A 15,751-nucleotide genomic window follows, 5' to 3' on the forward strand; every position below is an offset into this window, starting at 1 on the left:
GAAAGATAAGATAGAGTGTTATAAAAGTAAATGCCTTAGCAGCATATTTAACTAATGACCAAGAAAATGACTAACTTTTATGCTAAAATACTATTAAAATACCCCCACATTTTCATATAAAATAGACACCAAATACTGGTTTACATTTTTAAATGACAGCAAATGAAAATATACAATGACTTTATGTGTTCATCCTAGAAGAAGTTGTAGATGCAGACATGGATGATAAATTTTATTTCTGATGTCACATAATTATCTCAAAAACTCAAAAATTGGCTAAGCTCTCTTTTCCAGAGACACTTATCACTAGCTCTCAGAACTATCTATTTCTCAGGTGGCCTATTATATAGTGCAGCTGCACTGACCATCTAAGTAGGTTCAGGTTTTGGGAAATTAAAATTTGACAGTCTCCAGACCCATAAAATATTCTATCCCAAGAGTTCTTTTGTAGAGGCATGAAATAGGCCTGTAGAATTACAATCATAGGACCAGGAGAAAAATACAACTGAATCTGTGAGATAAAGTAAAAACTGATTAATAATATAGCACGAAATTACAAATCATAGAAAAATTAGTCGTGTTAGACGTGTATGTAGGTAGATGAAATAAATAGATGCATAGGAGATAAAGATAAATACCAAATATAGAGAAAGGGATAGATAGCTAGGCAGATAAAGATAAATAGAATATTAATAAAGTCTTGGTCCCCAAATCTGAACTACAGTTCCTAACCTTGAGTCCAAAATTGGGTGTCAGGGAACCCCTGAAGTCCCTAAGAGTATTTGAAATTTTCTAAGAATGTGCATTTTTCAAAAGATCCACAATGTACATATTGGATTGTCTAAGCACCCTAGTTCCCTAACTTTTCATTTAGCTCCTAAAAATTCTTCTGGAAAATAAATAGAATGAAAAAAGAATTTCATTGAAATTTACAGAAATAATATGCAATTGTCTGAGGTTATTGAAAATAATTAGCATAGTCATGGGTAATGGTGGGGAAAATGACACCTTCGCTTTCTGTGAAGGGTTTAATTTCATTTCCAGGCAAACGAAAATCACGTTAGATTACCCTTCAAAACTTCTTTCTTTTTCTTTGCTTCTGTAGCTACTAATTCACCCCTCACCCCATTTTCTTGTGTGCTCCTCTTTTCTCGCCTTGGGGGGAGGGGTAATCCTCCAAGTTCTAGTTCGTACTGATTTGGGGCGCGGGGCCCAGGAGGGGTTTTGAGAGTCTGGAGTCTTGGACACCGCTTTTGAAACTCCTGATGGGTCTCTGCCGGGGTAACACCCGTGCAGGTCGGTGGGGCGGCGGCGAGGCGGGGGTAACTCGGCCGGTGCGCGCAGCAAGTCGCTGCAGAAGCAGAGGCAAGTTCTGCAACGTGAGTTCTGCAGTGAAGAGGAGTGAACCCTAGTGCCTCAGTTTCCTGTAGGGAAAATGACAGGTGTAGGTTCCTCCTTCTGCAAAATTATTCCCATGTAAGTAAGGGCACTGCAGACAAGTGTGTTTCTTCCCCCACTTTTTCATGACAGTATAGCTGTGGCTTTAAAACATACATTCAAAAGTACTACAAGCGGGCATCTTTATCCAGTGACTATTTTAATGATAGGCATAAACATACAAATAACTGCAAATAAATGAAAATGCCTATTCTCGCTTCAAGTGCCGAAACTCTCATTCTTAATAGATGAGTTAAGAGATACGAGTATATCCATTTCAGGTAATAATAAAAAAATTCACATGTTCATATTTCACAAACTATGCTCCAAATTCTAATATCTCATATTTTTAAGTCAGAATATATATAACTATATTTTAATTTCTGGGAGCTTTACCTTGGTAAAGGTAAATCAGTGATGCATGTGTACACACATACCTTGATCAAATTACTTCTCTGTGCCTCATTTTCTTTATCTGGGAATGGAAATAATAACATAGGCTACCTCATAGAGTTGTGGCAAGGGTTAAGTAAAGTGATACATGTAAAGAGCCAGGACTTGCCTGGGATACAGAAAACTAGCTACAGATGAAGTTATAGATGCTGTAATGGATATTTAATGCTCTGTCTAAAACCCAGAGGCCGCTATATTGACTGCTGATGGCTCACAGAGGCCCTCACGGGAACTGGTCTCCCTTGCAACAGGAAACTACTTCGCCCCAGTTTATCTGTCTCCCCTCTTTCCGATCAATGGCCAGACAAGCTGATGCCAGGAAACAGGTCTGGTCCGTCACTTTAGAGCAACCCTGAGGGGCACCCCAGCTCCAGGGCTCCCCATAGCATCAGCCGAGACCTCAGTTGCAGTGGTGTTATGGGACCGCTTCTCCTCCTGCCCACCCTGCCTTCCTCACTTCCTCAAGGACACTCCCCAATGCACGTCTGATCACAACTCTCCATCAGGATGTGTTTCCCCAAACCCAGGCTAAGATTATGGATAGCTACAGATTAAAAATTGTCTTTCCATTATCCTGGAATTACCAAGATCTCAATATAAATTAAAAAGTCCTAAAAACTCACATTCTAAATGGAAAAGAACAATGGAAAGTGAGCCAAGCCACTTCCCTACAGGGTTTACAGAGAACACATTCCAGAGAAAAAGGCCAAAGCCCGTTTCCCTGTCCCTATCACAAGAGGAAGACTACAAAAGAGGAAGTGCCTCTTGCAGACAATACTTTTCAAGATAAACACTGTTTTTTTTTTGAGGGGGAGGAAAAGAACTTCTCTCAACCATCAGAACAAATTGTAAAGGCACGAGAGAGCTGCTTGTAGATTTTGATGAACGGTTACCCACCACTTCTCCACGTTGAAGACTCACGCGAAGGTTGGCCAGCCACCAAACCTGCTGGGTCACAAGCTCACACTCCATGGAGACGGGCAAGGCGGCGGGTGGAGGGAGGCCGCAGCAGCGAAACAGCCTGCACCACTCTTACTTGGCGGGGACATGAGATTCCTGGTAGCTGAATGGGCACAAAGAAAGCTGCTGGCCTTTGAGCTCTTTTGTTGGCCTCCCATCCAACAAGATCATGCCCAAGGTAGAGAATCCTACCACGTGAGGTGCATTTGCAATTCTAGGGATGTCGAAAATCCACAAATGCGCTCCACGAGAGAGTCAGCATTTGGGGAGACATGGAGTAAGCAGGCGGTGTTGAGGGGCTGGAGCCCTGCAGAAGCTTCTGGGTAGGAAGATCACCTTCTTCCATCCTTCTCTGGGTATCATCAGAGAGGAAGGCCGAGAGGTGGGAAAGGGAACGTGAGAAGTTTCCCACCGCTTCAGCCAGGAGAGCCACAGGGGTCGGGGCTGCGCCAGGGACGGGAAGGTCCTACAGAGCAGGAAGTGGGGGGTCACCGCCGCCAAGCTGGGGTAGCGACCGCCGACGAAACCAAAAACCAAACCCCATCCGTGTGACTGAGGTTCCTCCATAAACCTGGCAGATGCATACACTCCATAAACGTGTATTCTGCACTCTGCGTTAGACTGTGCCAGGTGCCAGGGATGTGGCAATGAGGGAGAAGTACGTGGTCCCGGACGCTGTGGAGCACGCACTCCCTCATCTCTCTGCCTCTCTGTCTGCCTCTGAATCACTATTGCTTTTTCTCCCTCTAACAGATTATCCTTCTGAGAAAGTTAAGGCATCACCATTTCATTAATTACTCTGTTAATTTTTTTAAACATCACGAAAAACTTCTGCAGAACACATTTTGAGAAAAGCAAACAGGCCATTTTCTTTATTTGAGCACCATACATGAGAGGTCTGCCAACATTCTTTCCTTAACCACATTTCCCAAAAGCTTAGCACTTGGCCATAAAATGTGCTCCAGTCTAAAATTTGGCATGTCAGACAGCGAAGTCTTCAAATTTGCCAATTTGGCGAACACCTCCTTTTTGAATAACAAGTAAAAAATAGGAAAAAACTGGAGTGGAATTCTTTAAATCATGGCATTATTAAAAAAGATAATTCATCTTATGACATAGCAAGTCTATAAAAAATTAATCCTAAATTATGGTAGATTTTTTCGGGTAGGTTTTTACAAAAGCTTAAAGCCTATATAGAAACATAATGCACAAAGTAATAAATAATATAGCCTGCCGCATAGAGTTGCAGTAAGATACCTACTTCTATTGAAAGCTCTTTTTTCTTATTTGCACACGATTAATACTTAATATCATAAAGTATTTCAGGCTAAAGCAAAAACAAAACAAAGATGTGGAAACTATAAAGATATATAGCACACGTGATACTCTCTCTCTCTCCTCCCCTCTGTATACACACACACACACAAATGTGTACGTACATAGCATAAGAATATTTGTATAAGAGCTTCCTGGAGGCTACTGCCAGCTTTGTTAGGTATCATTACAGGCAGGTGGGATTAAGGTATGCAATCCTATTCATGGCTATACCTTGGGGAGTTGGGCTTGAGGTACTTGTCCATGAAGATGGAATAGTGTTGGATCTGTAAGCATCACTTGCAGCATGGGTTTTCAGAAGTGGTGATCAAGAGAATTTCACAGAGAAAGCAATGCAGAGTATGTGTTATGACAATACGCCTTCAGGTAGGCACGAAGAGGATTCTGTACAAGCACTGACCACATTTTCACAATCTTTCCTGTCTCCTATACTTTCTGACAAGTGAAAACACTCTTGCACTTTGCAGCTTCCCCATGTCAAATCATTTCACAATTGGAAAACTTAGAAAATATCATCTTGTTGTTCCTATTTGCGAAAGTAAATCAAGTGTCATGCTATGACTGAACGATCCTGATTTTGCAAAAACTGATTAAAATCATGTGATACAGATGTCCACATTGTCATAGAAATACAGAAGCATTTGCCTGAAATTCCATCCTGAGGTCAAGGGCACACCAATAAACCCCCAATGACCAAGACTGATGGCGTAGATACCAAATTCTCACTATGGCCATAATGATTTTCCAAATCCCCCTTCAAAGAAGCATTTGACACAATTCTCTTGTCACTTCCGAATTATAAAACCTAATTTAGAAGCTACACATATTGTACTAATGATTCAGGAAGCATCTTTTCAAATGAGTTATGGGCTCATTTGTTTTGAAAGAACCACCTTCAGATTCCACATCATAGAGTCTTAAGCTTCTTAAGTTTTGCTCATCAAAAGCCATTATTTCATGTGCACTGCATGTGCAGCACATGCCCTAGAACAGCAGTCTTGAAGGGGAGGTTTCGTGACTTCCTGAGCTTGAAGACACAGCTGTCTCTAGAAGTCTTGACAATATCCATTTATATTATATCAGAACATCTTCACTGAAAGATGAAATCTCTACACAGTTAGTAGACCTTTAGTATTATTGGAGATAAAGAGTCAAAGCTGTCAGTTTAATATCAGGCTCATTTAAAAGCCAACAGACACTAAAGTTTGAGAATAAATAGGGAAAGAAATTTCCTCTAGTGATACTTCAAAGACTTTGCAACATCTGGAATTTGGTTCCCTATAGAGTATTCCACTAAGAAGTAAGTATAAAAAAGATTTTAAATAGGGCAAACAAGATTCAGGTTTCTTGCAATATGTTCGCCTTGGGGGCAAACAAATAACACAATGCATCTGACTAACCTTTCTGCACTTCAGCTGCATTAATTAACATTTAGTCATGGATTCCGTTGTGAGCCAGATGAACTCAGTGCTACAGCTGTTTTCATTGAGGGGGAAAAAAATATATGCTTACACATTTTAGATTCCCAGCATTTATAAATCTGGGAAAAAATGTTTGGTTGACCGCTTTTGTGCCAGTGTGATTGATATGGATTACATATTAGTTACCCAAATAAATTCAAACTCACCCTGGACTGTGATTAAATCAATGTCAATATCACATCAACTGGGTCAGTCAGAGCCAGTGCTACAAAAAGAACATCCTTAATTCTTTTTTTCTTACATCAAGGATTAAGGAAGGGCTAAAGAACTCATCAAAAAAAGTAGATCATGGCCTTGAAGAAATCGTTGCTGGGTGAGTTAAAGTTTTAAGTGGAGATCAGGTACTCTGAGACGGATGAATGAAGATGACTAGAAAAAACTGAACAGATGTTAAAGAAATTTAACTGCAGGCTCTGATAACTTGGCAGAGACATCCTCAACTCCACAAGCCAAACATGTGGAAGTGGTTGGCTGGGAACAAAGTTGAGGTACAGAACTGCAACATTCTGTCAGTTGTTGAAGATTTTTTTTCTTTTCTTTCATTTTTATAGCAAAGGCTTCTTTACAGTGTAATTTATTGAGGAAATTATGGCAGTAAATCAGTTGGACAATGCATTCTACCTGTAATACCTTGCCAAATTTTCATTTACAAGAGCACTGTAAAATCAACTTTGTCTCCAATAGTCTCTTAGGGATGTTGTGTCATGACTTCTGGTCACTCTGGAGTCAGTGGACAAATGGATATCCAAAAACCATGAGTTATGGTTATTGTGTATGTGCATGTGTGTGTGCGTTCATTCATACCAGTGTACAAACCTGGAATCATTCTGTGCAAATACGAACCAAAGTTGATACTTGCCTCCTCAAATTAATGTTCTCAGCCATGACTCTAGAAGAATCAAGGCTGTCCGACCTGTTTTCACCTTTCCCAGAATGGAACAGCAATAATGTATTCAAACCAGAAAATTATCTTACCTGGAACTACTTCAAAAAGGAATTTCCCTGGGCTCTCTTCATTGCAGTGATGTTCAAGGACTTTATTTCCAGGCAGAAAAATAGTACCCTGTGAACACAAATGCCCAAAACATCAACATCATCAGATGGCAAATACTGAATATTATCATCATCATAACCATCATCAGTGACTATTCAAGGTGCATCTATAACCCAGTGTAACGTACCATGCACCAGACTCATTTATATTCCCAACTAATCAAAAATCATGTAACAAAATCATATTCATTCAACATTTAACAAATATTTGTTGACCATCTAATGTATATTAGACACTGTGTTAGATTCTGGATCCATTTTAAGCACCAATTTATTAAATGCGTCTGTGTGCTAAAATTTTTCTTAAGTATTCTATCAACATTGTATTATTTAATTGTTAGAATAATCTTATGACGTAGGTATATTTTCCCCATTTACAGATGTGAAAACCATGACAGAGACATTAAATAACTTAGTCAATGTTACCATAGCTTTCTCTTAATTATCCTTTCCCTTTTCTCTTAGATTTCTCTTTCTTTAGTGGGTCATTCTCATGGTACTGAGACACATTTAAAAATTTATCCTATAAAAAAAATTTAGACTCCAGTTTCCCCTGCAGCTATCATCTCCCCCACCCTTGCTTAGCAGAGTTATCTACATCGAACCTATTTCCTTATATGTATCCATTGTACTCTAGTTTGTGCACCCATAATTCCAATTACATGACTCTCACAAGCTTAATGCTTGACAATTTTCAATCCTCAATGAACTTGACTTCTCAGGAGCTTTTAGCACTATTGAACATTCTTTCTCAAAGCACCTTCTTTCCATGGCTTCTTGGTTTTCTCCAGGTTTATCTCTTACTTTTCTAATGGCTGTTTCTTTTGCTGGTTCTAACTGGCCTTTAAATATCAGAAGGTTTAAAGATTTATCCAATAATTCCTTCTTTATATTTTCTTTCTCCAAGCTATATCATCCATGCCTATGACTTTAATAACCAACTATAAGCCAATAAATACTAGATTACTATTTCTAACCCAGAGCTCTCAGAGCTTAAGACCTTTATATTCAAAGTCTTATTCAATTTCAAATTTATTTGAAATTTCCACAGATATCTCAAAAGCATCTTAAACTAAAGTTAGTCAAATTACAATGCAAGTAATTCTGGTCCTGTTTATGTATTCCATAAGTCAGTGGCTGGTCCTTCTTCCAAACAGCTGCAAAAACAGGTTCTGTAGGAATCCTTATCTCTACTATAGCTCTAACACCACTCCCTAGTTCAAGCTTCTATTGTCTCTTGCCTGGAACATTTCAAACGCCAGTTCACTGAATTCCCCATGGTACTCGAACACCTTTCAATCCATTTATCTTTCTTAATGCAGTCAGAGTGATCTCTTTTTTTAATTTATTGGGGTGACATTGGTTAATAAAATTATGTAGATTTAGGGGTATGATTCTATAATAAATCATCTGTATATTATCCTGTGTGTTCAACACCCCAAGTCAAGTCTCCTTCCATCACTACTTGTCTCCTCTTTAGCCTCTCCTACCTCCCACCCCCCTCTCCCTTTGGTAATCGCTATACTGTTGTGCATGATGTGTGGGGTTGTTTTTTTGTTTAATTCCTCACCTTTTTCACCCAGCCCCCCTACTCCCTCCCCTCTGACAGCTGTCGGTCTGTTCTCTGTATCTATGAGTCTGTTTCTATTTTGTTTGTTTATTTTGTTCATTAGATTCTACATATAAGTGAAATCATACGGTATTTGCCTTTCCCTGACTGACTTATTTCACTCAGCAATCTGATCTTGCAATTTTCCTCCTTAAAAATCTTCAATGACTTTCATTTGTCCTAGGATAAAACTCTGGGTGGTCTGGTTTCATGCACATCTCTAAGCTAATTTTTTCCCTCCTGCTTTGATGTTCTCTATGGTTTTCTATGATCAACTGCCTTTCTATCATACTCTCATCTACCTGAGGCCTACTTTCTTCTCTTCTGGGTTATTTTATATCATGTCTATCTTTACCATCAAACTATAAGGGCCCAAGGACATGTGTCTTGCTCCTTAATTTATCACCAATGCTTAGCATTTTGCCTGGCAGAAGTTAAACACAAAAAAAGTGTACTATGAAGTGAAAGAGTAGCAAAGCCAGTATTCAAAACCAAGCATGCTGGATTTAAAAGCATATGCTCTTTCTTGTCCACTGTATTTTATTATTTTATTTTTTTAAATATGTCTTTATTCACTTCAGAGCGGGAGAGGGATAGAAACATCAATGATGTGAGTCATTGATGGGCTGCCTCCTGCACTCTCCCTGCTGGGGATCAAGCCCAAAGCCCAGGTATTTGCCTTGACTGGGAATCGAACCTCGATCTCATGGATCACAGGTCGATGCTCAACCACTGAGCCTTGCTAGCCGGGCGTCCACTGTATTTTATTGTCCCCTTTCCCAGCTTGAAGCAATATTTGCCTCAGTAATATTTTACTCAACTTTCATTCTACCTGGTTTGGCACAGAAAATTAGAGTTAGGAACTCTGTCCCTCTCTCTGAGCTTAGAGTGATAAAGCATAGCACACCCTAACTAAAGGCCAAGGAACTGTCAGTTGGAAGTGTCTCTCTCCCTCCATGCTTGCAAGGTGACTGCTGGAGGTTCTGCTTTTGTTTGCCTCCTCCAGGAAGTAAATTTTACGTTTTCTCACCATACTTAGTGTCTTCTGGCCTATGCAACCCGTTTTGCTTATTGGTATTTTTCAAAAATTTTTTTAAATCACTAAATACTTTGAGAATATTATCATAATTAGGACCTTTCTTTTATATATAGGTTTGATACCTATATGATTTCTATAAAAAGCGATATGAATCAGTTGTTTAAATTATGAGTTTATTTTACTTACTTGAATGATTTTGTGAAGTAATTAAATTTGTGATCTAGCTTAGTTTTAGAACATAGCATCTAACCTTCCAGGTAGATACAATATTCATTTATGCATGCAAGTTCGTGAATACATATGTGTGTGTGTACATATGGTTCTTGTTTAATTTTATGCTCTTAGGCTCTGCTTAGGATATTAAACTGTATATGTGTTTTAGAAAGTGAATTCAAGCCATTCTCCTGAATAAACAATTTTCCTGCATAAAGTCATTCTCCTCCATGAAATCCTGAACTACTTTACTTGGTAATTAGAAAACAAAGTAATGCTATTCTTTTTTTGTTTTTTGGCACATTTTTTTAGCTGTTTCTGGTTGACATTTTTAGTTAAATTTTCAAATTTTATATTATAGAGATTTTCTATTTTGACAGTTTTCCAAAGAAATCATGATATAAAAGTAATAGTTTAAATATCAGTAGACAATGATTAGGATAAAATATACTGTAATTAACATTTACTATGGTTAATTTATTGTCATTCAGTAAGTAAAATAAAGTAACTTAACTGAAACAGCTAACTTGATCACCTTGTATAGAAATCATGTAATTAAAGTCTATAACTAAGGGTCCTAATTGTGATAATTATTTTCAAAATATTTTGCAATGTTTATATTGTCACAAAATACAGATAAACAAAAAAAATTAAAATTTACCCAGTGCCATAGATAACAAATATTCATACTGTAAACACCTTTCCATATTTTTGTCTATTGATGAATATGTGTACATTAACAAATAGAGTAATTTTTACAAAAACATTCAAAACACACTTATTATGAACTTAAAAATGAACATTTTTATTAGTTTTGGTATGCTAATTTAATTATCTACATAATTTTAAAAAGTTGAATAGTATAGTATTTGATTGACTATATACACATTTATATACTCTATTGTAAAGTATTCATAGTTTTTTTGTGTTATTATAAAGCGCATTTTCATGAACATCCATGAAGCTAAAACTTTGAGCTCCTTAACTTACTCTTTAAGACAAATACCTAAGAGAGAAGTTAGTAGTCAAAAAGTACGCACTGTTGTATGTGTTTGGTTAATTCTTCCCCAGTTGCTCTAAATTAGCGAACCAAACAAATAAACAACTAATAAGCAAGTATAATTCAAACGTCCAAACCGATTTAAAAGTACTTTATTGAGACACTACCATGTGGATGAAAAGGGGCCACATGCTAACTTGACAAACTCAGGGGAGGCCTGTGGGGCGGCCTTGTAAACTCAGAGACCTAAAGTAACCACAAAGGATGGTCTGAAACTAAAACTTTTTAACTAAAAGCAGTTTATGGCAGGTAGTCATGTTCTAGGCTAAAATGTTCCCTGACAGAAGTCAATCTTTACCTTAACTAAGCTTATTATCTTTTGCATCTATAATAACAATCCTTTGGGATGTCAGGGTAACTCCCCTTTTTCCAGACCCCTCAGGGATCAACCAATGAACCAGGGAATAGACCATAAATCCTCTTATTGTAATTGTTATCATGTTAATTGTTGGCTGTTAACTATCCTGTACCCAAATAGGTAAAAGATGTATGTGTCTATCACTTTACTTTTCATTCAATCCCAGAGGTTTTCCTGCTTTGTTTTCTCCCACCTCCCTAATCTATCACCAGCGGATTTCATGTAACTCACTTCCATCTTCTCTTTTGATTGTAATGCATAAAATAAGGTGAAAACTGCCATTCTCTGGAGCATTATCTCAATGCATTGAGATTTTGCTTCATGGCAATTGTTGACAGTTTGGCTCAAATAAACTCACAAAAATTATTTACAGGTTTGAATGTTTCTTACATTGATAACCATATGTCAAACATTATTTCTAAAATTATTTCAGATGATGTGAAGTGCGTACAAAAAAATAATCTCTCTACTCTCAATATAAGAATAACGCAATATATAACTATGGAACAAATAAGTGCTGATGTAGAAAAACAAATATAATAAAAGTTTAAGAAGAAAGTGTCATTAGAGCCCTCTGATTAGTTAAGAAAGATAATATAAAGAAAATGGTTTCTAAAGAGAGGTTTAAAAAAACCTTTTTTAATTGATTTGAGAGACAGAGGGGAAGCGGGGGAGAGAGAGAGAGGAACATCGATTTGTTGTTCCACTTATTTATGCATTCATTGGTTGCTTCTTGTGTGTGCCCTGACTGGAGATCAAACCAGTAACCTTGGTGTATCGAGATGATTTCCCCAACCAATTGAACTACTGGCCAGGGCTAAAAAAGATAGGTAGCTTTTAACATTTAGTAAATTAGGGGTAATCTTCCAAAATGGAAAAAATGGCATCAGCAAAGTAGTAATTAGAAAAAATATTCAGAGCACATTAGAATAAGAATATTCATAGGGAGAAATAATCAGGAAGCAAAGATTACTGGTGATGATGAAGACATGCTGTGGAAAGTCTAACCCTAGGCAGAGGATGTTGCATTTCATATCAGTAACAACTGAGAACCAGAGTAGGCCCTTGAGCAAAGCAGATGCAGATTTAAGGGGACCTGCTTCTTGGAAGTTTGTTACCATGAAGCAATTAATTGACATAAGATGGCAAAATCAGACCTACACAGAGATGCTGGCAATAGAAATTGCATACATTTGCATTAGAGATATATTTTTAAGAAATATGAACCTGATCATAGCTTAAACACTAGGAATGAAGAATAAAAAATGACTTCAACTCTTCGGTATATCTAAAAGGGAGGTGGTGCTTCTTGTTAGAAATGGAGAAGATTCGAGCATCATGAGGCCCATGCACATGAGCCAAAACTGAGTGATATTCTTTAATTTTCTGTTAGTGGCCATGCTGGGTATTCTCTATTTGCCCCTCCAGATCCTCTCTCCACCCATCACTGTATTCTGTACTTCAGGAGACCATAGACTACTCTACAAATTGCAAAAACCAGTCCCTCTTGACCTCTGGCTATAGGTTGGGGTTGACAGGCCATAGCAGGAGGTCAGAAGACAAGATATTTATTGACTTGTCTTTCTCCATGTGAGGCAGCAATCTGGCCCTCCTGGCCTGGGCAGCCAGCTGCCTTAGTCCGAATACCTGCAGGCTTCCTAAGGTTCCGGGAGAGCTGAGAGTGGTAATGGGTTCCTCCCTGGTTTTAGCCCCAGGGTGTTTTCACTATCTGTTAGTTTCTATTAACCTTTGCAACATTTTGCCACACACCCTCCAATTACCCCTTTTGAGGTGGAGCCATCAATTTCTTGCTGGGATCTTGAGTGACAAATAATCAGGGTGCAAGTACTCTGAGTTTTCTAAGAACAGATGACCCCATGACGTTTTCAATATGCCTCACAGAACATTTTGGATGATCAGAATGAAGCAGCTCAGGAATAAAAAGAGATGTAGATTTTGTGATATGGCAATAATGACATGTCAATAATTAATCAGCATATTCAGAATGAAATTATACACTTATTTTTATCCCGTCTAGGGACTATTCCTTTTATAAAGAATCTTTAAAGTTTCAAAATGGGATACTATGTTAAACACAATTTTTTATAGTTTGACAACTAAGAGCTGGCAAAAGAAACATAATTCAGAACCACACTAGTATATTTCTTTTCCAGCTCAAATTACTACTAGAAAAGAAGCTCATCTTTAGTTAGTATCAGATCACTGAGCCAAAACCACAGGATTTGGGGGTAAGGCTAGATGATGTTGGAAATAAGCTTGGTGATCATACTCTGAAATTTGGATTGGAAAAACGTATTCATGGGCAGTAGCTTTGACAGTGTCATCAGCACAATGATGGGACTTTTCTTCCAGCATGAACAGTGATTATGAGCATCACCTGGAACTAGACAAAGTCTTAGCTCGTATAAAAATATACATTAAAATATATGTATATTTATAATGCAAACAGGTTGAGGTTTGAAAATGAGATCCAGGTGAAATAAATATTATTCAACAGTTTTTATTAGTTATATGAGTCAGTTCAATTTTTTTTTCTTTGTAGCAAAGAATCTCATTAATTTATTCAACAAATATTTGTTAAACAACACCTACCATGGGCCAGGCCCTGATCTACGCACAGAGAATATAATAGTGAGAAAGTCGAATCATGTCCTTGCATTACTGCATTTTAAAATCACTCAATAAAGTCAGAAAATTGAAAAACAAATTACAGATAAGCCCCCGTTATGAAAATAAAACAGAATAAATATGCTTAGGAAAGTTATAAAGTTGTATCCGCAAGTGCTCTGGACGTATAGTAATCTACCGATGAGGATGAGTTTGGGTTGAGTAAATCTCTTCTGGAGTTGAGCTGCCTGGGCTCAGATTCCTACTCTACGCCCACCAGTGAAATGACTTCAGGCAAGATACTCACGCTCTCTATCCCTCAGGCTTCATCCTTAAATTGGGATAAAGATAGAACCTACTTCACGACTGTGAACTAATGCCCAAGTAGTTTGTAGAAAAATGCCTGATACAGAGTATTTTTAGCTCTTTTAATATTGACCAAAAAAATCTTTCTTATATTCCAGAAGGCTCAAAGACATTTTGGACCCTCATTTTGCTAATCCCCAAACGAAGAGATTTTTCTAGTAAAAGTTCTACATATATCTGCTAGTATTACCACCTGGTTGAGTAAATGGGGAAATAAACTAATTAGAAATGAAGTCAATTTTTACTATCATGTTTGCAAAGCTAGACTAATCAAAACAAATAAATTTCTAATTAACAATGATATTAATATATAGCAGAGCATAATGATCTTAATAATGATGACTGCTAACATTTTTGACTATTACTTTGTTAAACAAATGGGTAGTCTATTTATATCATTAATTCACTCAATGACTCTATGACCTAAGTATTTCTTTTTTTTTTTCCTCCACACTCAAAGATATTTTTTCCATTGCTTTTCAGAGAGAGTGGAAGAGAGAGAGAGAGAGGTTGTCTCCTGCACGTGCCCTGACTGGGGTCTAGGATTGAGCCTGCAACTGAGGTATGTGCCCTTGACCAGAATCGAACCTGAGACCCTTCAGTCTGTGGGCCGATGCTCTAACCACTGAGGCAAATTGTCTCATTTCTCATTTTATAGACGAGAAAAATAAAGCTCAGGGAGCACCTAGCAAAGAGCCCGGTATTATAAATTCATAACACATATTTGTTTGAACAAAAAAATAAAGGAATAAATGAATGCAAGCTGCTTGAAGGATTTAATCTTTAATTATTAACCCAATTTATGTTCCTATTTCTAATCAATTACTAATATTTAAAACAGTCTGAAGTTTTGTGAATCTTTACCAGGTTTCTTCTTAGCCTCTGAAGTTGTTTACTCTAATACCTGGGAAGCTGCCAGAAAGACACGAGAAGAGGAAACTTGCAAATTGGTATAATTTTAGAATTTACCCAGATAATTCTGATGTGCAAACTGTTTGGGGAACCTAACTTAAGCATTGCTATAAATTCTCTTTTAGAGAAAATAGCATGATATTTATAAAGCTGCGCAAACTGTAGAATGTACTGTTTTTCTTCAGCTAATAAAACACACAAAAGCAAGTAATACACATAATATTGTCCAACTGTTAATTTAAATCAACAATGACAAACAATAGCAAGAAGCTGTTTTATGATTACTGAACAAGTATAAATAAATTCTCTATAGAGATGTTTCATTTTGCTGTTTTTTATTATAAACTGCAGACTTTGCACTTGAGAAGCATTTGTCATTCTGGGTTCAGTTTAATTTTAAAACAACATTTGCATAATATTATTACATATATTCAGATCCTAGGAAGCTAACAGGATGCCATTAATTGCCAAATACATGCAATGTTTGGATGAAATCATTTAACAGCTTTTAACCCTTTCCTTTCAGGCACTAGGACCCTTACCCCCTGTGAACTCCCCCTCTGGACAGAAGTACATGAGATTCTTCTGGATAGAGTCCTTCTGCACCCAATTTCCCTGGGAACATAACCGTTGCCATTCTCGCTACATTTAAGTCACTTCTATGTTGGAAAATGGAGAAATTCCTTGATTGTGAAGGAGAAAGCAGATTGGAAATATAGGAAAAGGAAGACATTATTCTATAACCAAAATTCTATAATCACACTCAACATTTGCAGAGACCTGAGAAGTTACCTTTCTCAGGCTTATCCAGCATATGAATCCCCCTGCAATACCAAAGGCGTTCGGA

The 15,751-nt window shown here is 37.5% G+C and overlaps 1 protein-coding gene across 1 annotated transcript in view; it reads right to left on the minus strand.

The window, feature by feature from the left end:
* ARHGAP24 (Rho GTPase activating protein 24) overlaps nt 1-15,751 on the minus strand; it is a 416,254-nt gene that overhangs the window by 223,631 nt on the left and 176,872 nt on the right. The window contains exon 3 of the mRNA XM_087826703.1: nt 6,642-6,729. Within this exon, the coding sequence (XP_087682829.1) occupies nt 6,642-6,729 (88 nt within the window). The remainder of the gene's footprint in view (nt 1-6,641; nt 6,730-15,751) is intronic.

Source organism: Miniopterus natalensis, chromosome 1 (assembly GCF_054644295.1).
Source record: "Miniopterus natalensis isolate mMinNat1 chromosome 1, mMinNat1.hap1, whole genome shotgun sequence".
NCBI lineage: Eukaryota > Metazoa > Chordata > Mammalia > Chiroptera > Miniopteridae > Miniopterus > Miniopterus natalensis.